The sequence below is a fragment of the Pyxicephalus adspersus genome, chromosome 11, assembly GCF_032062135.1.
Source record: "Pyxicephalus adspersus chromosome 11, UCB_Pads_2.0, whole genome shotgun sequence".
Lineage (NCBI taxonomy): Eukaryota > Metazoa > Chordata > Amphibia > Anura > Pyxicephalidae > Pyxicephalus > Pyxicephalus adspersus.
The window spans coordinates 19,122,654-19,150,137 of record NC_092868.1 but is presented as its reverse complement, the minus strand read 5'-3'; the positions used below and the strand labels follow the sequence as shown (position 1 = coordinate 19,150,137).

At 42.0% G+C, this 27,484-nt stretch overlaps 1 protein-coding gene across 9 annotated transcripts in view; it reads left to right on the top strand.

Annotated features, from left to right (window-relative positions):
• Window positions 1–27,484, top strand: part of LIN7B (lin-7 homolog B, crumbs cell polarity complex component) — a 226,843-nt gene that overhangs the window by 5,287 nt on the left and 194,072 nt on the right. For 7 of the 9 annotated variants that reach the window (XR_011922785.1, XM_072426510.1, XM_072426508.1 and 4 more), the window contains exon 2: window positions 13,218–13,319. The exons of the other annotated variants lie outside the window; for them this stretch is intronic. Coding sequence is in view for 6 of the 7 variants with exons in the window: in XM_072426510.1 (XP_072282611.1) it covers window positions 13,218–13,319 (102 nt within the window). In the remaining variant the exon portion in view is untranslated. The remainder of the gene's footprint in view (window positions 1–13,217; window positions 13,320–27,484) is intronic. 9 annotated transcript variants of the gene reach the window in all.

Here is a 27,484-nt window from a genome sequence, read left to right as displayed (position 1 = left end):
AACGCTTTAGTTTTTTCATCAGACCATTGAATGTTGTTAGGGGCACTGGGGGTGGTACTGGGACGGAGCTGTGAGTCCCAATACGAGCAGTCAGGAATCCAGTGTCTGCAAAAATTGATCATGCCAAGAAAGCTGAGCAGCTGTTTCTTTGTCTGTGGGCAAGGCAGACATATGTGCAGCCGGGATCCTGGGGTTGAAAGCATTCTCAGGAATGTGACCTGTTGCACATTGAACTGAATTTTTTTCTGCGACACCCTTTGTCTTTCCTTTCCCAAAAAACACAACAATGAAACCGTACCCTTCTGACATGCCTCCTGCGAGGGGCTACACAATAATAGATCATTAACATACTGTTATAAATTGGAACCATGCTGCGGCTGCCAGTTGGCAAGGACCTGCTGGAGGGCAATTGAGAAAACTGTGGGTGAATCAACAAAATCCTGGGGCAAGCGACACCAGGTGTACTGCTGTCTCATGAAAATGAAAGCCATATGGGGCTGAGTCTCAGGCGATAATGTTATGAGGAAAAATGCATTGGCCAAATCCATACCACTGTAAAATTGGATCTCGGGCGGTACTGCGGTAAGGATGGTAGTAAGATCTGACATGAGTGGTGTCAGGGGTGTAACCAGCTCATTCATGGCTCTAGGATCCTGTGTAAAAGGGTATGAGCCATCTGACTTTTTGACAGGATTTACTGGAGTACTGTAAGGAGAGCAGGTTTTCTTAAGTATGCCTTGTTGGCAGAAAGATTGAATCATGGGTGCTAAGGAATCTTCCTTGTATTTAGTTAAAGGATACTGCTTTTGGTATATTGGTGTATGTGGTTTTGTGAGTCCTGTATATGGGGTGCAGTCCAGGAATCCCACATCATATTGTCCGGTGGACCATGTACTGTCAGGAACTGGAAAATCCAACAAGGGTAGTTGCAAGGTTGTATTGATATTATTCCCTCCCTTTGGGTCAACAACCAGTGACATTCCTAGAGATCCCATCAGGTCTTTTCCTAACGGGTAAATGGACAACTAGGTAATACCTTGAATGAGTGATGTGTAATGTATTCTCCATGTACTGTACATATGGGAATATGAGGTGTGCGTCTTGTAAAGGTGATGACTCCGTTTATTCCCACAGAGGGTCCACCAGGTGAATATGGACCTGACCAGGATCGGTGGACAGAACAAGTCGCTCCTGTGTCTACTAAGAAGTCTGTTAGGAACTGTCCTAATTCTAATGTGATTATTGGGTTTTCATCAGCCTGGTCAGAAATCTGTAACATAGTGGTGGAGTCTTCCTGTGGGCATCCCTATAATTGATGTGGTTTGGGGTATTTTGGGGCAGGGTGGTTGTAATTGTAAGCTGAATGTGGCTGCATTGCCGTGCATGTGGTTGCTGTTGTGCTGACTGCTGTTGGTGTGTAGGGCAGTCCCTGGCCCAATGACCTTCCTGTCCACAGGCAAAACATGCTTGATTTCTTCTAACATTTCCCTATCCTCTATTGTCATTCCTGTCCTGTCTACCTTCTCTGCCTTTACTTTTTCCTCTGTACCCTCTGGGTTTCCCTAAATAATGGAGTCTCTGCACATGGGGCTTTGACAGTTTAGTTATTTCAAAACATTCTGTGGCGTCTTTAGTTAACAATCGTCCCATTATATCCTGCAGGGGTAATATGCTCCAATTATCGATAATCATTTTGACAGTTTTAGCATGTTCAGGGATTCATCCATTATTCAGTGACTGTGTAAAAACAACATTCAAATCTCGTCCTAATCCTAGACCTGCCTCTTCCTTCCACACTTTCCTAAACCTTCGATCATAATCGCTTACTGTTTCTCCTGCTTTCTGTTTGCACGCTAATGCTGTGACCATTGATTTTCTATCTCCGTATATCCTACCAAATTCATTATGCACTTGATCCTACATAATTCTATATTGTTGCTTAGTAATGAGGGGATCTGGGGCATTTTTAATAATGTCATTGAGGTCTTGTGTCCTCATTGGTTTAATAATCATTTGATCTCCTAAGGTAATAAAGGGCATTGTTACTGAGCCTTCCTTTGAGTTAAAATTTTCTGAGTTCACCTTGGATCGAGTATTGTCGGCTGGGCATGTCTGTGTTTGTGTCATTGGGGTTAAGTATACAACAGCCGATGATGTGTAGCCGCTGCTGCTGGATGATGTAGGACTAGTGGGGGATGGTAATATCTTTGACTGCTTTGTTTTGGTAAGAAGAGGAGGGGCTGAGGGGGGAATCCTGTGTAATGGTTTGTTGCTCCACGGACTGTATTAGACAAATATCATGCTCGTAATCCTCATCCTCCTGTGTGTTTTTACTGTTAGTTGTGGATGAAATGTAGTGGGGTGGAATAGAGGATGTGATTTGGGCAACAGTTTTCTCTTTACGGGGGTAATCTTTCCAATACATTTTCAAACTGTACCAGACTTCTCCGCACACCTTCATGTATTGCCGGTCCCACTCAGGAACTCGTGGATCTAATTTATATCCCCATCCGTCTCGATTACTGAGACACATTCCTAAGATACAACTAATATGGAATTTAGAGAATGATCCTTCCAGTGGGAAGGGGTCAGGGCATTTCAAGTTTTCAGTGCCATTTTTCAAATGTAATGTAAAAGGGTCAGTGTAATAGTCTCCTGCACTGCGGTTAACAAAATCAACAGGAGTTTCCCCTGGAATATTATAAGGAATATCCTCATCATTGGGTGACATGGCTGTGAGTTTTAGTTTCTGTCTGATTTTTAATGCGTTTCTCTACATGTTTTTTATGTGGATCTGGGAGCTGTTCCTCCTTTGTGGAATTCCCCATAGTATAAATATCAGACGGTTGTACACAGTTATTGTTAGTTCAGTTGGTAGCTGCAGTGCTCACTGACCTCCTGTTCAGGGACCGCTTACCAAAACGCAGCTTAGGTCACGTTACTGCTTGCCCGAGGCAACCACAGCAGTGAGGATTGACCCAACCTCACCTTGGCAACCAAATTAGGACACAAACTTATCTTATATACATTATTTCTTACACTTCTAAATTATTGACATCACAATTCCTATACTCTATACATTAAACAGAAGCCATCAGTGTGCACAAATTCAATAAAATATTTCCCAAATCTTCCTAGGGACCCAGTCTTTCTATGAGGGAGTCTACACTGCCACAGTGCTTAGGTTTGTAAGATATCTACAGGGACCCAGGACAGGGCAGAGGTAGAAAAGAAAATTTCCACTAACCCGATCCTGGTCGTTTAAGATAGGTAAATATCCCACTTCTGATGCCAAACTCTTAAGGCGACCTCCTATTGATCCCACATGAATTGTCCCTCTTTCTGATAGCTTCTGTTTACAGCGCTGGTTGAGTGTAACACAAAACTCAATGTATAGTTAGATCACTCTCAAAACTTTATTGTTTGCACACAGTTTATATAACAGTTCAAAGGCATGTTCAGTGCATGATTACATGTCTACGGACAATTAGCAGACATGACAAATGCCCTTGTGGTTCTCATAGAACAAGATATTTTTGTCAAGGTAACAGGTAAATGGCCGAAAAGGGAGGAAAGGGAGAGTTTCAAGGCAAAAAAGGGGGAAACGGACGTTAGTTTACTGTTAAGAAGAGTACAACTATTTATAACATAATTCAGTCATCTACAAAACATAACAAAAAGCACAAAAATAATTAACTTCAAGACTCAGCAAAATTCCCCAGCTCCCCACAATCTTGGGCCCTCTTTTTCTTTTCATCAATATTTTTATTGGATGTTTAATTAACCACCTGAGCGTTACACTGAGGTCTAGATTTCTGTACCAAAAGTGATCGACTGTTTTTCATGAATTTTTTTTTTTTTAAATTGTAGACCTGTAACTTACAGAAATATGTCCGAACAAGGGTTCTAGTAGATATTATGAATATAAAAAATGTTTCAAACACACAATCATGTAAAAAAAAAAATGTACTTTTAATAAAATCCTATCCTATTTTTTTTTGCATAGAAATTTTTGTTTGTATTGTGGGCTTGTAATTCTTAAGATTAACTCCCGGGTATGATAATTATATTTATTTATTATATTAAAATCATAAATTATAATAAAATAAATATAAATAATAATTTAAAACAATAATGAAATAATAGACAACAATGTAATCTAAAAATAAAATTAAAAATGTACTTTTATTTTTATTTCATGTAGTGTGGTGTTTTTGTACTGTAAAAACCATTTAAAAGCAGATTACATTGTACTCTGCCTTTAAATTTCCCTCCCTGACACACCCCCATACATCACCAATCACATCACTGGAAGATGACTCATCCTCCGGGTGATGTGAGGGGGGGGGGATTTCCCTGCGTGCCTTACACAGAGACACAGGCACACGCTGGAAGCTGCTCGAAGAGATGCACAGTACAATGCAGGATTTCTGCATTGTACTATACATCTCACTACAAATGCCAGCAATAGCAGCTGCGGACACTGGGTGAGTATTTCCTTTCAGTTGTAATCCGATTGTCATACAATGTATGACAATCGGATTGCAACATAACATTTGTTTACATTTAACCACCTGGTGACAAAAACTCGGGGTTAACCATAATTGCAAAAGTTTTTAGCCCGAGCATGCTCGGGCTTAACGGCAAGGTGGTTAACACAATCCTGTAACAAAAACATACATGGACCTGACTCCACCGTGAACTGTGGGTAGATGGTATTTTTTTTTATCAAAATCATTCCTGATTTCTAGATTGAATTGGTGTCATCAGAGTTTTGGGAGAAACACTGGGTTGTAGAGGAAACCAAATGGGCCTGGATAACTGAGTTGAGGTCATTCATGTCCCAATATGTTTAAAGGATAGGGTTACCTGGTCTACATTATACTTTTTATACCACCACTGTAGCTACTAAGGTGGCACAGTAAGAACAAATTCAGACCTGCTTCGGCATTGAGTGATTCCACCTCCCCCTGGTCCTGGTGGCTGGCACCTTAAAGAACCAATATTTGCACATTTACCAGCTGACAGCGGTGAGTGGTACTGTTTCTGTTACTGCTGTCCCATTCAAGCTCCATGGGGCAGCTGCAGGGAAGAGATGACTTCCCTGAGGCAGCTATCACTGGAACGACGAACGATAAAACACGCAACAACCTCATGGCCAGAACGTAGCCTGAATAACTGGACATAAACAAGCCCATGTATGAAAAGCAGCACACTGCAAGACATACTGGGATTTATTAAAGCTTTTCAAGTCTGGAAAAGTCCCCACATGATAGTCCGTCTTCTCTAGTCTTGGAGAGCTTTAATAAATGGGTTTAATTATAGCCATGCACATAATTATTGGTCATTAATCGTCATGCACATACAGTGGTGCATGAAAGTTTGTGAACTGTTTTAGTGATTCATATGTGGATTTAGGGGTTGTAGTATATGTAGGACCCGGCGAAATTTATATTCATAAAGAAGGAATTTTAGGTGGAAAACACTGTTTTAATGGGTCTGTTAATATACTTTGACCAAGGATGGACAATTATAAAGATGCAGACGTTCTAAATAGTATTTCTCCTGATGAAGCAGTTAGTGCGGAACACACATTGTAATAGTGAAAATACCATTGTCATTTATGGTTTTGATGGGTTTTTACGTAGTCTGTTTAAAGAAAGTAAGTCTTTGCAATTTCCATTTTAAAGATTATATCTAAATAGTTCCACTATTTTGGTCATATTCATACAGGACTCATGCTTACCATATACTGGGTTCCAATCCACTTGAGGGGCCATAAGTTTAAACAAAATGCTTAGCAGCCCGTGACGCCTGAACATAGGTTTCTTGTCCCTGGCACCGTACTGTACTGTAGGCAATCACATCTGCATCACAAACTTGTTGCTTTCAGGAAGTATGCCTTGTTTTGCTACAACAGCATGCAAAAAAAAAAAAAAAAACTTGAATGGGAGTCAGAGGGATCACAGTTGATTTTGAGGCAGAACACAACAGCTCACCATGAGTGAATGGCCCTGTGTCAGTACATGGTTGCTTTACAGTCAATAACTGTACATACAAATCAATGATAATTCAAAATCATGTGCAAAAAAGCAAGTGCTTGTCCCCTGAATAAATGTGGAGCAACCGCCAAATAACCAGCCCCTAGAGCAGGGATGAACACTATTTTTTGGCTTGTGAGCTACTGTGAGCTACAAATGACCAAGTCAAATGATCTACCAACAATAAAAATGCTAAACATACATTTTTTTATATATATACCGAGTGTGACACAGAAGTGACTGAAGCTAATGAGACATTGAATGGCAGAACATTGCACAGACATTGCACTACAAGACTATAGTGACAGTCTACAGTTTACCTGTCCTGTCACCTGGAGAATGACGTTCTGCACAAGAAAAAGAACTGCTAATACTGCTGTACAAAGGTATCTCGGTAAGTGAACTCTGATCCTGAGCCTGAACTGACTTGGCTGCCCAGCACTGCTCACTTCAGACTGCCCTCCCGCCCTCTCTGACTCCCTCTCCACTCCCCACTGTTACACGAGCCTTGTATGCAAAGTTCCTGGTGGTGTCTGATGAAAGACATCCCCAGCATCCCTATAGACGTACAGCAGGGCTGCTGGTAAACAGCAGGGGAGGGGTAAGGCAGTGCTCTGCAATTGACTCTCGAGGCCTTTGCGAACAGTAGATCGCGATCAACGTGTTGGGCACCCCTGCTCTAGAGCATGTGCCGTGTAGTGTAGAGATGAAACAAAAAGCCACCAGGAGCCAAGGAGTTAGTGTTTTGGAAATAATAATACTACTTTCTGATGCGTTTTTGTTTTTTTCCAGTTTAGGTTGGCTTTAAGCAGCCAAATCAAATGAACAGGACACATGAAAAACTAGGTCTTTCTACATTTTAAATGTGGCAACTGTGTGGTGTGAATAAGACTTAACCGATTTTAGAAGCATCTCATACTGGTGTCAAATAAAGTACAAGCTTAATGCTCCTGAAAGTAAGCAAAATTTGCCAACCACTAACCCTTACCATCAAACCAACTCAAACCTAACTCTTAACATCCCTGAAATATTACATCATTGTTAGTAAATCAAAACTTTTGACACCTATAAATAATGTAACGGCAATGAAAATATGTTCATGCAGCGTTTTTGTAGCTTACAGTTGACCAAATTATTAGCACTCAATACACTTGTGTCCAAATTAAATACGTGTACACAGTGTATCTATGCACCTCTATGCTGTAAGGTAGAAGCTGGCAGGTGCAAATCACTTGGAAATAAGTCCTTGTATGTAGTGTTTGTGCATAGTGTACATAACATACCTATAAAGTTGAAAAGAAACTCCACTGAAGGTTACAAAAGTTGTCAGTAGGGAATTACCAGTAGAAGGGAGCATGTAAGAGTGTGCTATCCTTTTCAGGTGAATGCTGTATTTGGTATTGATTAGCTGACACAGAAAGTAGTGGGTCTTTTGTTGTGATATACTTTAACTTTAGCAGCAACCGTTGAAGAATGTAGCCAGGTCAGGTCAAGAATCATATCCAGCCAGTCCAAAATGTTAGAGATTATAAGCAATGGAGAAAACAGAAGCAGTGTGAATGAGCACAGGAGAAAACAAACTGGGGTACAAAATAACAGGAATCCCCCAGGGAATTAAAAACAGGGACAGGCTAACAAAATCAAGGTCTGGACAAGGAAGTTGAAGGAGTACAGAGTAAACAAGAATTGGTCTTATAGCTATACTCAGGTATGAACACAATTTACCAGAACAGACAAATGAGGAAGGTAAACCTACTTCTAAACACAGAAAAAGACCTGGAGTGGAGAAAGGCAAATTAGAAAAACTACTATAAATATACCTATAAAAAACAAAACCAAATAACACACAGGAAGAAGGGTAGTATTTACACTAAACATCTGCAGAATATCAGCTATGCCCCTTTATCCCTTGCTTTACCAAGTTGCAATTGCTTTTACACTGAATGAATGAAATCTGTTGCTACTCCTCTAGTTATTTTGCAGACAACCTGTGTAAATGCAGACAAATAGGCTGACATTGTGACTTGGGTGGACGCAGCAGCAACATTAGCAGATGAATGATGCAAGCAGAGTACAAGTGACTCTCAAACATTTTGGAGCAGGATTGTAAATTACCTTAAGTTGCTTCATGTGCTAATGGTGTTTATGCGGAGTGTGAGCAGAAACTTGTTGAGAAAGTCTCTTTGCTTCATTCAAGTTGATGGCTGCATCTTAAAATGGGATTTAGCAAAATCTCTGGAGCTTGGCTTTAACTGTGTCTTTGAGGAGAAGTGATTACTATGGAGTGGCATAGAGTGACAGTACATGTGCTAGGGCTGCTGACATAACATCCAGGATGGCAGCAGGCCAGCTGCAAGCTCAGTGTTTTTTAAATAGCTACTCAAGGGAAGCATTTACAAGTTTAAGGGTGACCCAAAGTATTAGTATTGTGGAGAATGATAATAAAAGTTGCATGGCTAAAGTTCAGGATCAAGCTTTCAAACAATTTATTGAAATGTAAAGCCCTTGCAGTAGATAGCTCACACATCTTTATTCTCGTCCAGCAGAGGCTTCATTTGAGTTTGCTTTCATAGAATTTGGTGTGATTAGGCAGAAGAGCTATGTGGGCACCATACACAATGGACACTGGAGCTTTCATCCAGTCTGCCTTTATAATAGCCTCCTTGATGTTATAAACAGAAACTCTCAATAAAATATCTCAATGGGGAATTGTAGATACAGAATGAGTTGTGTCACAAGTTGAGTCTATTGGGGAATTGGGAGAACCGGCTTGGCTTTCATCCTCATACTACTGTTCAGTACAGCCTACTTTGGCTTCATGAGTCTCACTCCGCTGGGGTGCATCAGATTTGGAGTTGTCCTGAAGATCCCAGAGAACCACTGAACAGTTTAAAAATTAGGTCCAAGGTCACTGAAGCCAGTGCTTCTCTCTTTTCTCTCTCTCATGCTTTGTTTCTTTCTCTTGCTTTCTCTCGCTTTTTTTCTCTCTTTTTCTTGCTTTCCCTTTCTTTCTTGCTCTTTCTCTCTCTATCTTGCTTTTTTCTCGTTCTCTCTCTTGCTTTTTCTATTTCCTTTTCTTGCTTGTTATCTCTCTCTCTCTCTCTCTCTCTCTCTCTCTCTCGTTTCTCTCTTCCTCTGGTACTGTCAGAAGAAATGCAGGCTATTCCTGAGGCTGATGATGTCATCTATTCCCATGGATCCATGAGCAGGATGACACAAGTGTCGGCTGCAGCTGTGCTTCCTTGATCTATGGGTTTGCTGCTTCTTGAAGTAGAGATTTATTGTTCCCTGGTCAGCCTGGCAACACTTGGTATGGAGAACCTTTCATAGCAATCTGTCTCTGGAAATGGCTCAGGGTCACAGGACTAGGACTGTAGTCACCCTGGGTGACAGTCTTGAAGGTTAGGGAGCCCACTGTCTGGGACATCAAGCATTAGGCCTTTTTTTTCAATGGGGGCCCAATCCAATCTGCTAAAATTGTTAGTGGCCTCAGAAGCTTTGAGTCTTTGTTTTTAGCTTCCATATCAGCAGAGAGTCAAGGTATTTATGGACAACAAGACAGAGGTCTCCTACATTGCCTGACAAGGTGAGACAAAGGTTGCCTGTTTATGTCAAGTCACAGCCATGTTCTTTTTTTCATAAACAAAGGAGCATGTCGGGGGGGCGTGGCCGACTGATGGCGGAGGAAGACGCGTGGTAGCTTTGCTCCGCGATCTAGAGGGGGACATTAACTACTTGTTCAGCGCTGCAGCACCTTTTCTTCAGCCAGGATGGGTCCCAAGCCGAAGGGGAGCCAGAAGGGACGGTCCGGTGGGGAAATCCCGGCGTCCAGGGCTATACCGGGGATGTTCCAGGCCAGCACTAAGGCCGCGACTGACCAGGCTGCAAAGCCGCGGCCTCAATTTACCGCGGGATCCGGATCCGGATCGCGAGGTGACGTGGACCGGCACCCTTCCGCGGTTACAGCACAAACCCCAGATCCAGGTTCTATGGACCAGACTACTACAGCAGAGCCTTCTTCAGAGCAGGTACTTGTCTCCCCTGCCTCTATTCAGTTAAGCCCCAGTGCCTTATCTTACTCAGATGAATACTCCAGGCCTTTATTCACCCAGGAGAAGGATGATGATACCTGGGATTGGAAGGCCCACCTCAGAGCATTACCTACTCGTTCTGACTTAGATCATAGTATTGGGAGGTTGGAAGCGAGTTGTAAAACAGAGTTCCATCATATTCAACAATCTCTACAACAGGTGTCTAATCCTACCACTGTGCTCCAGAATACTTGTTCAGAACTTTCTTCTCGAATGTCTTCGCATGATGCTATCCTAGAGCGCTAAGCGGCACAAATTAGCACGCTCTATTTGATGCAGGATGATGTTGAAAATCGTAACAGGCGCAATAATATTCGCATCTGTGGGATACCAGAGACAATACCTAATTCTGAGTTATATAATGCTGCATACACCATTTTCGCCAATCTTTTGGCGATCCCCCCAGATGTGGATATTGAAATAGACAGAGTGCATAGAACCCTGGGCCCTCGGGGGAGAGACCCCCAGCGGCCTAGGGATGTGATTTGCCGTGTCCACTTTTACAGAACTAAAGAAGATATTATAAAAAAGGCAAGAGCTACTGAAGTCCTTGAATATGCTGGAGCCGGCATACAGCTGCTGCCGGATTTGTCCAAACATACCTTAGACATGCGGAGGGCGGTGAGACCCGTACTGGATATGCTCCGTGAACGGAACATCCCCTATCGCTGGGGATACCCTTTTCATCTAATTGCTAGAGCTGGCAGTAAAAATTATTTTTTCAGAGGTCCTGCGGACTTACCTCAATTCCTGAGGGATCTTCGGCTTCCTGACATACAACTAGCTGAGTGGCCTACGGTACCTTTATCCTTACCTATTGGAGGCCCCACTCGTCTGGATCAACGTCATGCCTCATCTTCAACTCCTCCTGATCGTCCACGAAGTCCTGGACATGGGACTGTCTCTTCTCCATTCTTAACAATCCTCCAGGATATGATGGTCATGTGGATGCCTGCCCCGCAACCTGATTTAATTCGACTCGGCGGTCCGCTGAACAGTTTTCTTGTATAAGGTCATCTATATTACCTGGACATGTTCTTGTTGTGCTGCCTATTACCCGAGTGACCACCTTACCAAGGCCTACTGCCCGGTCTTTTCCTGGGTAATGTATGGAATTGCCTTATTATGTGGGTTTTTGTCATGACACATGTTATGTTATCTGGCAGATATACATATATATAGAGTGATTTGTAAGTAGGATGTCTCTTGGAAGCGGATTATTAGTCGCAGGGTCCTGCCGATGTCATCTGTTTTGGTTCACATACGGTTTTGAATGGGTTCTGTGGAGGTACAAAAGATGTTTCTACCTTCTTTTTTGATCCTTTTACTGTATTGTTCTGACTGGTGTATTGCTTCTATTTCTCACAAATATACCTGGGTCCCTGAAGACCTACTATATCCCTGGCCTTCCCCCCGCATAGATCTATTCCAGGGTCCCAGTTGGCTTATTATAATACTGGCTTTTCCCCCGAATAGATCTATTTATAACGGTAGTGATTTTTTTTTCCCCTATTGCTCGGCCATATTACCCCACATAGGAGTACCGCCGGTATAGGCGGCGAATAAGGAAGTTCCTTATATTTTTTAGTTTCCCACAGACGACTGGGAACCAGCCCCCCCCCAGCCGTCAGCTGCCCCGATCCCTAATTTTCCCCACCCCTACCCGACTGGCCTTATTAGTGAACTTCTGGGTTCCTTTTATCTCATAGGAGTCACTTAATATATTCCTCACTTTACACAACTAAATATTTACATAACTAAATCTAATCAGCCGATTAACTCTCGAGGTGTGAAAATACGTTCTCTTAATGCCAAAGGACTCAATAGCCCTAATAAGAGATCACAACTCTTATATGGTCAACACAAGGCTAGAGTACATATTTTAATGCTTCAGGAAACACACTTTTGCTCCCAAAAGATCCCATCATTACATAACCGTTATTATACCAATTGGATTCATAGCTCCAATCCTGACGGTAAAACTAAGGGGGTTTCGATAGCCTTCCACAAGACTATCCCAATTCAGGTACTGGACACCTGCGTGGATCCGCATGGGAGATATGTTATTGCTAAGGTCTCCTTATGGGAGAAGAAGTACACGGTGGCTTCATTTTATTCTCCAAATCAACAACCAACTACAGCGGCTGTCCAGTTCCTGAATAAAATTACTACTTTTGCGGAAGGAACTTTGATAATCGGAGGAGATTTTAATTTTCCCCTTGATCCTAGAGTAGACACGTCCACAGGTCACTCCTCTGTCTCTTACTCCAAAGTGAATGCATTTAAAGCTAAATTGAATGATCTTCAAATGATTGATGTGTGGCGGGCCCTGCACCCTGGCGACAAAGATTATAGGTTTTATTCCAACCCCCATTGCACTTACTCCCGAATTGATTATATTTTCATCAGCCATAGGCTTTTAGACTGGAATCCTGTGGCAAGCATTGACAGCTGTCCATGGTATGACCATGCTTCGGTATCTTTAACCATTCAAATCCCTTTGATAGGTTCACAGGAGTGGACATGGAAATGAAATGATTCATTGTTTAGGGATTCTGTGTGTGAGCGAGCTGTTACAGATACTATAAGAAATTTTCTAAAGGATCACGAGGAAGACGAGACTCCACTGCCCTTTCAATGGGAGGCTCTTAAAGCAGTTCTCCGTGGGGTTTTGATCCAACAGGGGTCCCCTGTTGGATCAAAATTAGATCCCAAGAAATTGCCCGTACGCTTGATAATATAAGGCAATTGGAAAGATTGCATAAAAGTAATATGTCCTCGGATGTATTTACTGACCTCACATCTGCAAGAAGGCGTTTATTGGACTTGTACGATTTTGCGCATCAAAAATATAGAGATAAATATCGTAAATCCTTTTACCAATACGGGGAAAAATGTGGCCGGCTATTAGCTAGGGGGCTCCACCCGAGACCGGCTGCTATGTATGTCCCCCATATTAGAAATAATAAGGGTAATATTACGGCCTTCCCTCAGGAGATCTTATCAGAGTTTCGACAATACTATGCTGGTTTGTATAATATCCAAGCTGTACCTCACACCCCTTCTTCTCTCATTGACTATATAGAATCCACTGCATTGCCGGAATTAGATCCGGAAGTATCCGCAAGTTTGGAATCTGCCTTCACAGTGGAGGAGGTATCTGCGGTAATTAAAAACACTCCGGCTGGTAAGAGCCCTGGCCCAGATGGGTATACACCCAAATTCTACAAGTTATTTGTTGGACTTTTAGCCCCGTTTATGACAAGGGTGTTTTCATCTATCTCAGGGGATTCCTTTTTTCCTTCTCAAAGCCTGGAGGCACACATTACTGTCATACCTAAACCCGGTAAAGACCATTCGATTTGTCCAAACTACAGACCAATCTCCTTAATTAATGTGGACGCAAAACTTTTTTCTAAACTGATAGCTAATCGATTATCCCGACACTTACCGACCCTGATTCATACAGATCAAGTAGGATTTATTAATGGTAGGGAAGCCAGAGATAATACACTGAAGACTATATTGATCACTCACGCTGCTAAAATGACCAAAACCCCCATGTGTCTGCTTTCAGTAGACGCTGAAAAGGCGTTTGATAGGGTGAACTGGGCTTTTATGTACCAATCATTACGCCAGATTGGTTTGGGCCCACTGATGATAGCTAGGATAGTCGCTTTATACTCATCCCCTACGGCTCGTGTGCGGGTCAATGGAGGCTTGTCCACTCCATTCTCTATTGTTAATGGCACTAGACAAGGCTGTCCATTATCTGCTTTATTATATGCTATAGTGATGGAACATCTCGCGGTGGCGCTGAGGGCGAACCCACATGTGCAAGGGATCCAGATTGGGAAACATCACTATAAATTGTCATTATTTGCTGATGACCTGTTACTGTATGTGTCATCCCCGCAGAATACTATCCCTGCTATTTTGGAGGAATTTGAAAAATTTGGGGTTTTTTTAGTAATTTTAGTAATTTTAAAGTGAATTTCGATAAATCCGAATTACTTAATATCTCCCTTCACTCTGCCCAGGTACAATACCTTAGAGATCATACTTCTTTTAGGCATTGCAATGAAAAACTTAAGTATTTAGGAATCTTCATACCTGATGACCCGACTAAATTATTTAGGTATAATTATGATCCACTGCTAAGTAAATTAAAGATGGAATTAGGTAAAGATGATCTACTCCCCCTTTCATGGTTTGCCAGAATTACCACCCTCAAAATGGATATTTTGCCCAAAATGCTGTGTATCTTCCAAACGGTCCCGATATATTTGCCTCTGGCCTTTATTAGTAAGTTACAGCTGTAGGAGGTTCTTATGGAAAACGAGGCATCCAAGAATAGCCTTTCGATATATTACCAGACCTAAAAATTGTGGTGGTGCAGGGGTTCCCGACATTAGATCTTACTACAGAGCGGCTTTGCTAACTCGTGTAGTTGATTGGTTCCACAATAGAGAAAGGAAAAGCTGGGTAGTCTTGGAAAATGTTCTATCCCCAATCGACCTCTGTTCTATACTTTGGGTGAACAGGTCTAAACTGCAATTTCTCCATCCGTTACCCTGTATTACTTTTGATCTTCTACGAGAATGGGACAATCTCCTTAAGACGGATCATGTGTCTTCTATAGTAGGGCCCATGACTCCCGTTTGGTAATCCCTCATTTCCACCTGCAATGAACGCTAAAAAATTTCTCTCTTGGTCAGATCAGGATAATAGGCAGATATGCAGTATACTCCAGAATGGAAGAATTCCACCGTTTTCTTCGTTTGGTGCCAGGGTGCAGAGGCTCCCCTCAGCGTGGTTACAATATAATCAACTGTCCTCTTTTATCTCAACCTTTTTAGCTATGTATCCCACACAGCATAACCTCACGGCTTTTGAAACTGTACTACGCTCACCTAATAGACCGATCCATGTGATATCACAGATTTATGAGATCCTGATTAAATTTCATACTAACAACGCTCCCACCTACACAAGGTACTGGGAAAAGGATTTGGGAGAGGCTATTTCTCCGTTAGACTGGGAAAAAGCGTTTATCTTAACTCACAACATGTCACTTCCTTGTAAGGCTCAAGAGACCAATTATAAAATTATATCCAGATGGTATCTCTGCCCCTCGGATACCCATCGTATGTTTCCTTCCCTATCCGATAGATGCTGGCGTTGCCATACCCATCAAGGTACAATGTTACATATTTGGTGGGATTGCTCCAATAGGCGTAAGCTGTGGTCTCAGATAGTGGATATATATAACGGTGTGTCTGGATCTGATTTGAGGATTACCCCTCAGATAGCCTTGTTATCTATCCTCCCGGGGTCTATAAAGGCGAACAAGAGAGATATATTGAGGCATTTTCTTGCGGCTGCCAGGTCAATTATTCCCAGAAAATGGAAACAGACCAGGGCACCATCCTTGAAAGATTGGTTTACAGAACTAGAAAAGATCCAGCACCTGGAAAGGCTTGTGGCGGAGGACGACAACAAATGGGAACAATATAAGTTGATATGGTCTGCATGGGATTGGTTCAAGGAATCCACCCAATTTAAAGTTCTTTGGCAATAATCTAATCTAAGTGAAAGTATCAGTGTAGTTCAAATTGTTTTTGAGAATCCTGCAGAAAATAAGGAAGAAGGCAAAGCAAGCAATAGCCATTCTTCCCCATTGGCTGAAATTGGAAATTTGTTAACACAAATTATGGTCACTCTTCTTTTTCATCTTTCTTGCCAGCACAACCTTCTCCTCCAAGGCAAGTGGCAGCATCCTATCCATGACCGGCACTTGTTTAAAGGCAGAGGCTCGGGGGCGTGGCTTGGCGATGGCACTGTGAGTAGGCACTTTCCCGGAGCTCTGTGTCCACCGTGGCTTTAGCAGCTAATAATTCAGATCACACAGCTCGTTTCCACCCCACTCAGTGATGTCTAAGCAGAGGAAGAATAAAGAAGCAGGGAAAACCCCTAAACAGAACAACTTACACAAATATTTCCCTTCAGACTCGGCAGCTTCAGCAGGAGGAAGTGCTCCCAAGATGGCCCCCGCATGTGCAAGTGAAGCTGACCACGTGGAGTCTGCTGATTGGGTGAGTGAAGAGGGGACTTTCCCCCTAGCTGGAATCCCTGCAGCTCTCTCTCCTGCACACTCCTCTCTGTCATCTGATTCCCCAGCTGAGTTCTCCGACACAGTGCCTTCTCCTTAGCAGCTGCCCAGAGAATTACAAGCCCTCCTGAAATTCATACCCACTAAAACAGAGCTGGAATCCTGGCCTCATCGCATAGAACACTCTGTACATACAGAGATTGAACATATATATCAGAAAGTGCAAGCGGTTGATATTAAGGTTACTTCACTGGAGTCCTCCTCCTCCCAAACATCCCTTAGATGAGACACGCTTGAGCATGCCCAGCTGCACATGAAGTCTGTGCTTTCTAACCTGGCTCTCAGTTTAGATGATCAAGAAAACAGGGGCGGACGCAACAATTACGATTAAGGGGACTCCCGGAAGCTACAGCTGGGCCTGACCTGGAGCACACTGTAATTGCTATTTTTAACACCCTTTTTAAAACGACCCCCCTCAGATTGCATAGAATTGGATAGAGTACATAGGGTTGGTGTGAGGAGAGATGGAGTACCCGATCGCCCCCGAGATGTTTTATGCAGGGTGCACTTTTACAAAGTTAAAGAGCAAATCGTTCAGAAAGCATGGCAGAAGGGGCCGATTGATTTTGATGGTGCAAGTATTCAGATATTTCCGGATCTATCCCCTCGTACTCTGCAGATGAGACGCATACTGAAGCCACTTTTGAATTACATTACCACACACGGAGCCCGATATAGATGGGGGCATCCACTACATCTCATAGTGACCAAACCCAACTCTGTGTTTAGATTGCACAATCCATCTCCGCCCTGTTTACCTTCTTGGGTGCAGATCCCATTGATGTTCCTAATTGGCTGTAAGTCTTAGAGGTACCCCCAAGTATCTACTTGAGATTGAGATCATCTACTTCCGCCCGATGCAGACGGCGCTCTCCCACTCCTCAGCGCCCCCTGAGAAGGAACACCTCAAATTCAAATGAACTATGATTTCTCCTGCTGCTGACTATTTGGACTCTTGTTACCACCACTGTCTACCTCCTACATATATTACAATGCATATCCATACCTCCTCGGAAACTTATCATTTCCTGTGTGATGTATCTATGTCCTGATTTGAGCACACCTCCTATGCCGGAAGCGGATTCCTGGTATTGCGGTGACACTGGTGCACATTGAGTATGGGCGACGGCCCATCCTGGACTCAGTGGTTCTTTGTTCCCGGATGGCTGCCTACCGCCAGTACTATTACTGTTATTATTATTGTTTTGTTTACATGATACCTAGCGCTTTGAAGTTGGGTTACTGTTTGGGCTCCTGTAAGTAGCCTGCATTGTATATTGCTGTGCACTTTAGTATGCCTGAATATTGGTATGCCCTTTTTTTTTTTTTTTTTTTAATTAATTTTTATACCTAATACCGGCCAGTTGACTGTCCTTGAATATATTCTGACCCTCTTATCTGAGGTGGCTCAAGGTACCATCATTATAGGAGGTGATTTTAATTTACCTTTAGATCCGTCCATGGACATATCCAAGGGCCGCTCCCACCTGCCCTACTCCCATCATAAACGTCTGAAAGCACTGCTACATGACAATCAATTGATAGATATCTGGCGTATTCAACAACCCGGAGACAGGGATTATACGTTCTACTCCGCGGTCCATAATACTTACTCCAGACTTGATTATTTTCTGATATCCCATGATGCCATTTCACAGGTTAGCGACTCAAATATTGGTTCCATACCTTTCTCTGACCACACCCCCATTATGATAGAGATCTCTGGAAGGCTATATGAATGTAAACCCAGTGCTTGGAGGCTAAATGAGGCACAGCTCGAAGACCCTGAACTGACTGCAAAGATTGAGGAAGAACTTTCCTTCTTCTTTGCCAACAATGCAGGATCTACAGACAACAACAAACGATACTACTGTGAACATGCCAACCACTGTGGTAGGGCATTGGCTAGGGTGCTTAGGTCCAGGAAGGCGGCCATGTTCATCCCTAAAATCGAAACCTCCTTGGGCACCTTGGCACACGCCACCCCTGACATTGCTAACACCTTCCATGACTATTACAGTCTATTGTATAATTTACGAGGGGACTCTAGTGGTAGGTCATCTTCCGACCGCCAGATCGCAATACAGGAATATCTCAGTGCCTCCGACTTACTGACATTGTCCCCAGACATTATAGAGATATTAGATAAACCGATAACACTGCTTGAGCTACAAGCAGCAATTCGCCGAGCCGTATCAGGGAAGGCTCCGGGCCCAGATGGTCTGACATTAGCCTACTATAAGAAATCCTTCCCAGCACTAGGACCGCATTTAGTTATAGTGCTGAACACGCTCACTGATGGTCACACTCTTCCTCCTGACACATTAGCGGCCCACATGTCAGTGATACTCAAACCAGACAAGGACCCTCTCCTATGCTCCAATTATAGACCAATATCGTTGCTTATTTGTGATTTGAAACTTTTTGCCAGCATATTAGCGCATAGGCTGACTCCATTACTGAATGATATTGTTCATCCTGACCAAAGCGGTTTTCTCCCGATGAGGGAAGCCAGGGACAACACGATCTGTACCTTGAATATTATTAACTATGCACATACTCACAACACCTCTCTAATGCTCCTCTCCACTGATGCTGAGAAGGCATTTGATCGGGTGGACTGGACGTTTCTGCTCTCCACATTGACACATTTGGGTCTTCCCCCTCGTATTCTGCGCTGGATAGAAACGTTTTATTCCTCCCCCAGCGCCAGAGTACAGGTTAATGGTGACCTCTCCCACTCCTTTTGTATAACCAATGGGACGAGACAGGGATGCTCATTATCTCACTTACTGTTTGTGTTGACCCTGGAACCCCTTTTACAAATAATTTGTGCCAATGGAGATATCAGGGGAGTCCAGATTGGCCCCACTGAACATAAGGTAGCTGCTTAAGCGGATGACCTTTTATTTTATGTTGCAACACCAGTAACTACTTTGCCGGTTCTTATGCGAGAGCTAGACAGATATGCCTCGCTCGCTAATTACAAAATAAACCTGCACAAGTCGAAGGCACTGAGTGTTACTCTTCCCAGAAAGATTAGAGAGGCCTTGGCCCCCTCTTTCCCCTTCAAGTGGTCTAACTCGGCTATCTCTTACCTGGGCACACAAATCCCAGCTAATCAAATGCGAATTGTAGATCTCAATTTTATCCCTCTATTAAATAAAATCTGAAGTGATCTACAGAGGTGGAGGCAGATGGCATTTACTTGGTTTGGGAGGTGCAATGTGCTGAAAATGAATGGTATGCCTAGACTGTTGTATATGCTGCAAGGACTCCCAATACACATCCCGCTTTTTATCCTTTGAAAATTCCGTTCGGAATTTGTAAAATTTATCTGGCTTAATGGGGCGCCCAGGCTTAGGATAACATTACTGAGACTCCCCAAAGCCAACGGAGGAATGGCATTCCCTGACCCAAATTTATACCATCAGGCAGTGCACTTGTCTAGGCCGCTGGATTGGTGCACTAATAGCCGCTCCAAACTGTGGGTTGGAGGATGCATGCTCTACTGCCCCCATTGCCCCACTGACCTGGTCGACACCGGCGGCCAGGGCGGCAATGTACACCCATCCATTGATTGGCGAGACCTTGAAAGTGGTCACTAAGTACTTCTCCTCTCAAAACGTAACCATATACCCGTCTCCAATGTCCCCCGTTCTGGGCGATCCTGAATTCCCCTGGGCCAGACCGACCCAATATTTCGCCAATGGCGTGCTTTGGGCATGTATAGAATATCCCACTTCCTGCACAATGGGGAATGGCAACATATTCCGACCCTACAAACGGAAAGGGATCTCCCTTCATTGTCGCCCTGGCGCCACATACAACTCACTTATGTTCTGAGATCTTTGCCGCGGCCCACTACAATAACCTGATCGCTTCTTCCTCTAGAGGACTTGTGTGCAACTGGTCAACCTGTACGGGGCACACTTTCCCATGCCTATGAAACCCTGTTATCTGTATATACGCCAGAACTCCCTTTATTTGTATCCCAATGGGAAGCTGAATTGGACACTTGTTTTACTGAAGCCCAGAGAGATATGTTACTCCATTTCTGTCATAAGGCGTCCATTTGCAACAAATATCAGGAAACCAACTACAAGTTGGCCACTCGCTGGTACAGGACACCGGTGAAGCTTGCTAAGATTTTCCTGGGGTCAGATAGCACCAGCTGGAGATGTGGCGACACACAGGGTACGCTACTGCATGTTTTCTGGGAATGCTCAAAATTACAATTATATTGGAGTTCGGTAGCTAATATTATCTTAAAGCTTACAGAAGTGGATATAAGGGGCAATCCGGCCCTAGCACTTCTTCATGTTTCAGGCATGTCGTGCAGGTGCTATAGTAACTCTCTCTTGAGACACCTTCTCAATGCAGCTAAGGCCTGTATCCCAGCCGTATGGAAGAATACTGCCCCTTCGATGGTAGTACATTGGTTGCAAAGGGTTGCTGATATATATCACATGGAGGATATGATATCCACTGACGCTAAGAAAGCGGAAAAATTCGCACAGACCTGGTACCACTGAATCCACTACTGAGGAATTTTGCCATTTGTTACGACCACCCCCCCCCAGATACCTGAGTATACTGGGATGGATGCCTAATTGCATTCTGCCACTGTTTCAGAGATGTAATTGATTCTATAACTGGTCAATGCCCACTTTCTCCCCCCCCCCCCATCTCTCCCCCACCCCTTTCCTTCTTCCCTTTTTCTCTTTATCTTTCTTTTTCTTATTCTTAACTCCTTTTTTTTAAAATTAGTTAATTTGTTTGGTTTTCTTTTATTTTTCTTTTCTTATAAAAAAGTTTTTGAAAACCTTAAGATATCATGGTTCCTGCTACTGATATAGCACAACTGGTTGGTTACAATGTTTGTATTCGTATGCAGTTAGCTGTTAAGCCACAAGCTTGAAGATATGTATTGTTAGAACCTAACCTTGCTGTATGTTCTTTTTTTGAACTGTATGTTATGATCACTTTTTTTTCTTTTCTCTGTATGTACCTTGATATTTTTTTATAAAAAAAAAAAAAAAAAAAAAGGCAGAGGCTCTTAGCATCTGGCATTTTTTCTGCAATGGGACATTTACTGCTCAAACCTTAGAAATTTCTATAAACAGATGCCACAATATATAGAAAAAGTTTCTGTTCTGATGTTAGAGTCCAGACATTTTTTCCTTTTTAAATCGTTCACCAGCACAGGTTCTAGACAAGGAGCAGGATTTCGGACAAGGAACTTTGATATAACTTGTTTACGTCCAAGTGCTAGCGCTATTAGCCCTTACGACCTCCAAATAGATAGAATCCTTTGCTGTTGCACTTTATTCGAAACGGTAGTGAAGCTGAAGCTGAATCCTTTCAGGATATGATTTGCCTCTGTTCCTATGAGTTCTCATGCCGAGCAATCGATGTCTGCTTTATAGGAAAATTGACTTAAAAGATGGTTTTCCTGACTACTATTACCTTGAAAGAAGCTTTTCACACTCTTGGCAAAGAACCATATTACACCTATCTTCCTGAAAATGTACTCTTGCATTAATCACCGGACTTTTTACCAAAGGTATATTCTGTGTATTGCTTCAACCGGAAGATAATTCTTCATTTACCAGCAGAAAATGAAGGAGCTGTAAATAAATCTTTTCATCTACCCTAATGGCCCTTTACAGAGCACATTGGTATTTCTGACAGATGTTTTATCTTGGATTCCAAACATGATATGGTATGCTTACACCATGATGAGCTTTATATTGCCACATAAATTAGAATGCATTTAGATGGGAAAGTGGCAACCTTGTGGGTTTTATTTGCAAAGGTTTCTACTGAAGTGATCTCTAAACCAGCCAGTTGGAAGTTTCCAAACATGTTGATCATCATTATAGTTTGGATGTGTCAGTAGGAGCGTCAGCCTACTTTGAGGCTTAATTTAGCAAGGGACTGTTTAGCAAGATTCAGTTTGTTTTGCAGTTTGGTGGCAGTGTATTACATCCCTTTATTGGCATTTGTTGTATTTTCTCCAGTTGTGCACTGTCAGAAGGGTTCAAGGAAAATGGAAAATTGTTGTCATACTTACCTGTAATTTCCTTTCTTATATACTCCCCCTGACAGACTATTTCCCTCCCTTGTCCTGTCGCAAGCTTGTTAAAAAACACCCAAAGGCAAGAGGAAGGTTAGTTTTGTAGCTTTTTGTGAGGGAGGCCCTATGGGGGTTGAGTTGGCAGAGCTGACCCAGTCATGCAGTAGGAGAATGTGAAATAATGACACGTTGGAATGCATGTAGGACACATATTGGAATCTGCAGATTATTGCTTCATACCTGAAGTTAGATTCAAAATATAAGACCCTGCTAAAGACTATTTTTGGAATTGGAAGTTTAAAGGAATAAGATACAGAACAGTACAAAAGTAACATAAAAACATTAGTTAAAATATTCATAGGATTACGCGCAACCCTCTGCAAAACCTGTAATCATTGCTCATCTGAGTAGGACTGATCTTGCTCCCATGCCAGTGCGTAGGAAGGATATAAGGCCACGCACTTGAGGATCATCTTGGCAGGTGCAACGGGAAGGGTTTACTACAGGTAAGGGGGAGCTTCCCATCGAACTTACATCTGGGAATGAGAAGTATGCTAACAGTTCTGGGTCCACCATCCAAAACGTTGTGGTTTCTGCAGTCCCGTGAGAAAAAGTGGACATCCCATCAAGCCTGTTATCGGGAGATGATGGGACATAAGGTCAACCAAATAGTGTACTGAATCCCAAATTCAAAATGAGTGAGTCAGGGGTAGCCTAATAAGAAATCCATAGTAAGGAGGAGACCAATACAGGGTTAGTGTCAAGGTTATCAATATACACCCATAAGGGCAGTTTAGAGAGAGGGTGCCACGTCCCCAATGGAGCTGTCACAATACCTGTCGGTTCCCACAGTGGTCCCTGCTAATCCATCCTGCTGCATCTCGTACCCTGTCCAGCTGCCAAGCGCAGTACTCACTCACTGTCTATGATTATTAAAGCTCTCCAAGGCCGGAGAGAATACACTTTTATCAGTGAAGCTGGGTAATCCAGCAAGTCTAGAATGGATCTGGTACAGAATTCAAATATTTGCTAAATTTCAGGCGCTGGCGTATTAGCGCGGAAGTTAGTAACAGAAATGATCTTGCTGCTGGAGCCACGCATCCCCGGCAGTTTGACACTGACGAGCTTGCATTAAAAGTCACCGTTCCCCTAAAAAAAGCATACTTTCTAATGGCACACATATTACCCTTAGCTCTAAAAAAAAATGTTTGTGCGGTTCAACTGTTTAAAACATCTATATGCGCTAAGAAAAAAGCATATTTTAAAATAACATTTCTTTCCTGTTGGGCAAGAGTTAACTGAGTTCAGCTCCTCTACATAGGCGCCTATCTAAACGCTTATGATGCCTGATCAGAGGAGCTGCCAGGGGGTAAATCTTGGGACTTTCCGTGTGTCTATATATATATATATATATATATATATATATATATATATATATATATATGTTGGCTTCTATAGATATATATATAAATGTGTATCTAGATATATATATAAATATCTAAAAATATATATAAATTGTAATTACTATAGTTATTATAATAATAATAAAACAAATATTATTAAAAATAATTATTTAGTATATAATTATATATGTTTCTAAATATACATTGTGAGGGGTTACGCTCAGGATCGCCTTTGCTGGGGTCAAAGGACACTTGTCTATCAGATCACACACTGAGGTATCAGCCTTAAGCTGGCTTGCAGCCAGGTTTATTGAAGGTTGCAGATAAAATACCAAAAACAGCAAAAGAAAATCTTGCCTGTCCGGCACTTACTATACATCAAGACGTCCCTGTCTATCAGCTGGAGGGCTTCCCCCTGTCAGCTCAAAACCAAGCTTCCAGCAACCTTCTACTCACTTTTGAGCTCACTTGCACGGACTGACTTGCGTTCACTCACCCAGATTGAATTTCTGAGTCTCTCAGCAGAGCTCCCTCACATAGACCGACTGTCTGTGTCGCCAACCAGAGCTCTCTCACACAGACCCCTGTCTGTGTCTCCACAGAGAGCTCCCTCACACAGACCCCTGTCTGTGTCTCCAAATAGAGCTGACCTCCTGACTAAGCTCCTGGCTCTATGTTATATCCCCACCCTCAGTGCTTCTTCATTAATTATCTCACAGGTAAGAATCTTCCACCTGCTACTTCACACAGGAGAGGAATCTTGGGCAAATATATCTCCCTTCCACCTCCAATCCTGCCTTGGTGTCACAACATCACACATTTTTTTAAATAATAGAACATTAAATCCTCCCTACTTTATTTAATGTTTACTGGTGTACAAATCTAAAGGATCATATCAATCAATGATTATGAAATGTCCAATTGCAAAAAGAAAAACAAACAGCCGATTTTGACAGACTGCGCAAGTGCTAATTGCAAGTGAATTTCTATCACCTGTGTGCTTAAATTTGAGCATATGTAAGGGTGTGGTTTAACTTGCTTTTTCCTTCTCTTTTATTTTCGGGGCTGTTGTTTTGTGTGTTATCCTAATTATTCTATGTTGCTGCATTTGATACTTTGCTTTTTTTTTTTTTTTTACTTTGAATGTTTGAATAGCCATTTTGCAATTTTGAAGTCAATGTTAATGCTATGTTATTGTGTTCGTGGCCATATTGTTTGACTGCAAAATTCTGCCTTTATTACTACTTTTCAATGTTTGTCCTGCCTAAATATTTTCTAATCCAGTTTTCCATCCTTGATAGGCAAAAATTGCATTTTGGTTTGGTAAGTATTTTTTGAATGCAATATTTGTTGGGCCATTTTTGAACTATTTTGGCTTTACATGGAAGTGTGGGTTTACATGTGTTTAGTTTGTTCTTTTTAATTTTCTTGTCATTTAGTGATGTGATGTGTGTTTTTTTTGTTTTTATGTGTTTTTATATTTTATTGTGACCTTTTAGCAAATGTTTCTTTTGAATAAAGTTTTTTGTAAAATGTTGTTTGTTTTTTGGGGGTTTGTTGTCATGTGATCTCCTTTCCAATCTCCCAGGACACAGTTTAAAAAGACAATTGTGTTTGTTTTTAAGCTGTTCCTTTCTCTGAATTATTTATAAGGCTAAAAACAGCACAATTGTTGTTAAAACTCAGTTGTTTGATGCGCATAGTTGTGTGCCAAACTTCAGGAGCGTGTAGCTCATAGTTGTGCGCCAAACTTCAGGAGCGTGTAGCTATGTGTGCCTGAACTGTTTTATTAGTTGAAAAATGCACCGCACTTTTGCACAGTCCTCATTCAGGTAAGTTTGTATTTTTTTGTGTGTATTGCTTGTTTTGCTTCATATGCACTCATGTTTGTATAGACATGAGTGCACATAAAGCAAAACATGTATATATGCATTTATTGCTTCTGGTTAAAAGAAGGAATCCACCTTTATGTGCTTCCACTACCAAGCTGAGGTGAGTAAGTCAATATATATAGTGGGCCAAGATCTAAAATGCCATTCAAACCTGCAAAAACACCCTGAAGGGATGGAAAAGCAAGAAAATGTTTGGCACAAAGTGGATTTGGCTTTGGACATTTGATATACTAGTACTATTTGTTTTGTGTAAATGCCTAAATAATGCATACACTCCAGTATTTATGAGCATTAAGTTAAGCAACAACACAACATCTGTTCATTTCTAAGAGTGCCTGACCCCGCTTGTGAGCTTGGCAATCAATGTGGTTTGATGTTGTGCTTGGCAACCTGAACCTCCTTCCATTACCATCAGGTGTGTTAGAATGAGTATGCAACTCAGCTGGACAACTAATTGACAACCAGTTTGGACAGCAAGTGGAAGTGTGTTTGTATACAATAGTGCTAAGATCAGGCAGCACAGCACAATGACAACACTAATTGACAACCAGTTTGGACAGCAAGTGGAAGTGTGTTTGTATACAATAGTGCTAAGATCAGGCAGCACAGCACAATGACAACAAACCTATAACACAACTACAAATGAACAGAGGAGTTGTGTGGGGGTATATCAACATGAGTGCAAATGTCAGACTATTAAAAAAAAAAAAGAAATAATATCATGACAATTTATTCAGAAAAGTACTATGTACATAATACATTCAAATACCACTACTTGACAATTGGACAAAGGCAAAGAGGGGGGTCAAGTAGGAGTTTGGTGTGGAAACCATGCAGAGAGTTGTACTCAATACTTGTGGAAAAATGACAACACATTGCTGAAGAATTGCTAAACTACAGAAACTGGCATTACAAACCAGGCACAAAAACATTGCAGCAACAGATGAAAGTAACAATTATGAGGATTACAAAAAAGCACATCAATGCATACCATCCAAGCAAACTTACTTGATTAACCCCCCCCCCCCCCCACACACACACACACACAAACCAGTCCAGTTAAAATAGTACTAATGAAAATTCATATGTATTTGTATCCATTTAAATGTATTTTGACATACACATACAAGTGAAATCACTCAGCAGTAATGGTGGCTGGTTCTGTAACTTTGCACCAGCTACCTTGCTACTACTATGTTGTGCCTCCATTCCTAGAGATCCTAGGTTGTTGAGACCCCCAAATGAATTTAAAAGTTTAGTTTGTCTCTACAAAGTTATGTAAAAAGAATGTGAAAGATATGGTATTGGCACCGGGATGGGAAGGACAGTAAAGAAATAAAGAATTTTCGTCACAAAAGTAATTTTGAAAGCATGTATTCTCCTAACTTAAGAGATGGAATATAGTCGCCATTGAGCTAAGAGGGAGAGAAGTAATTATCTGCAGGTAATTGGCAGGCATACAGTTCGTGATAGACAGCAGTAAGGTGAATTCCTAGATAGAGGTGTATATGGACCCATTGGAAAGCGTAATTTAACTTTAGAAGCTCTAGCTCCTTAAGGGAGAGATAATCATAGCTGGGGGCTCAGATTCATTAACATGGACACACATTACTCAAAGACTGTCCCAACTCTCTGGAATAGCTTTCCATGTCCTATTCAGCTTGCTCCTACTTTCTGCTCATTTAAAAGAGCACTCAAACCTTATATTTTCAAACTCATCTACCTGTCGTCTTCTTAAAACCCTCAGTACTCACCCACCAATCTATATCCCCCCTTACTGCATGCTGCTTCCCCATCACAGAGATT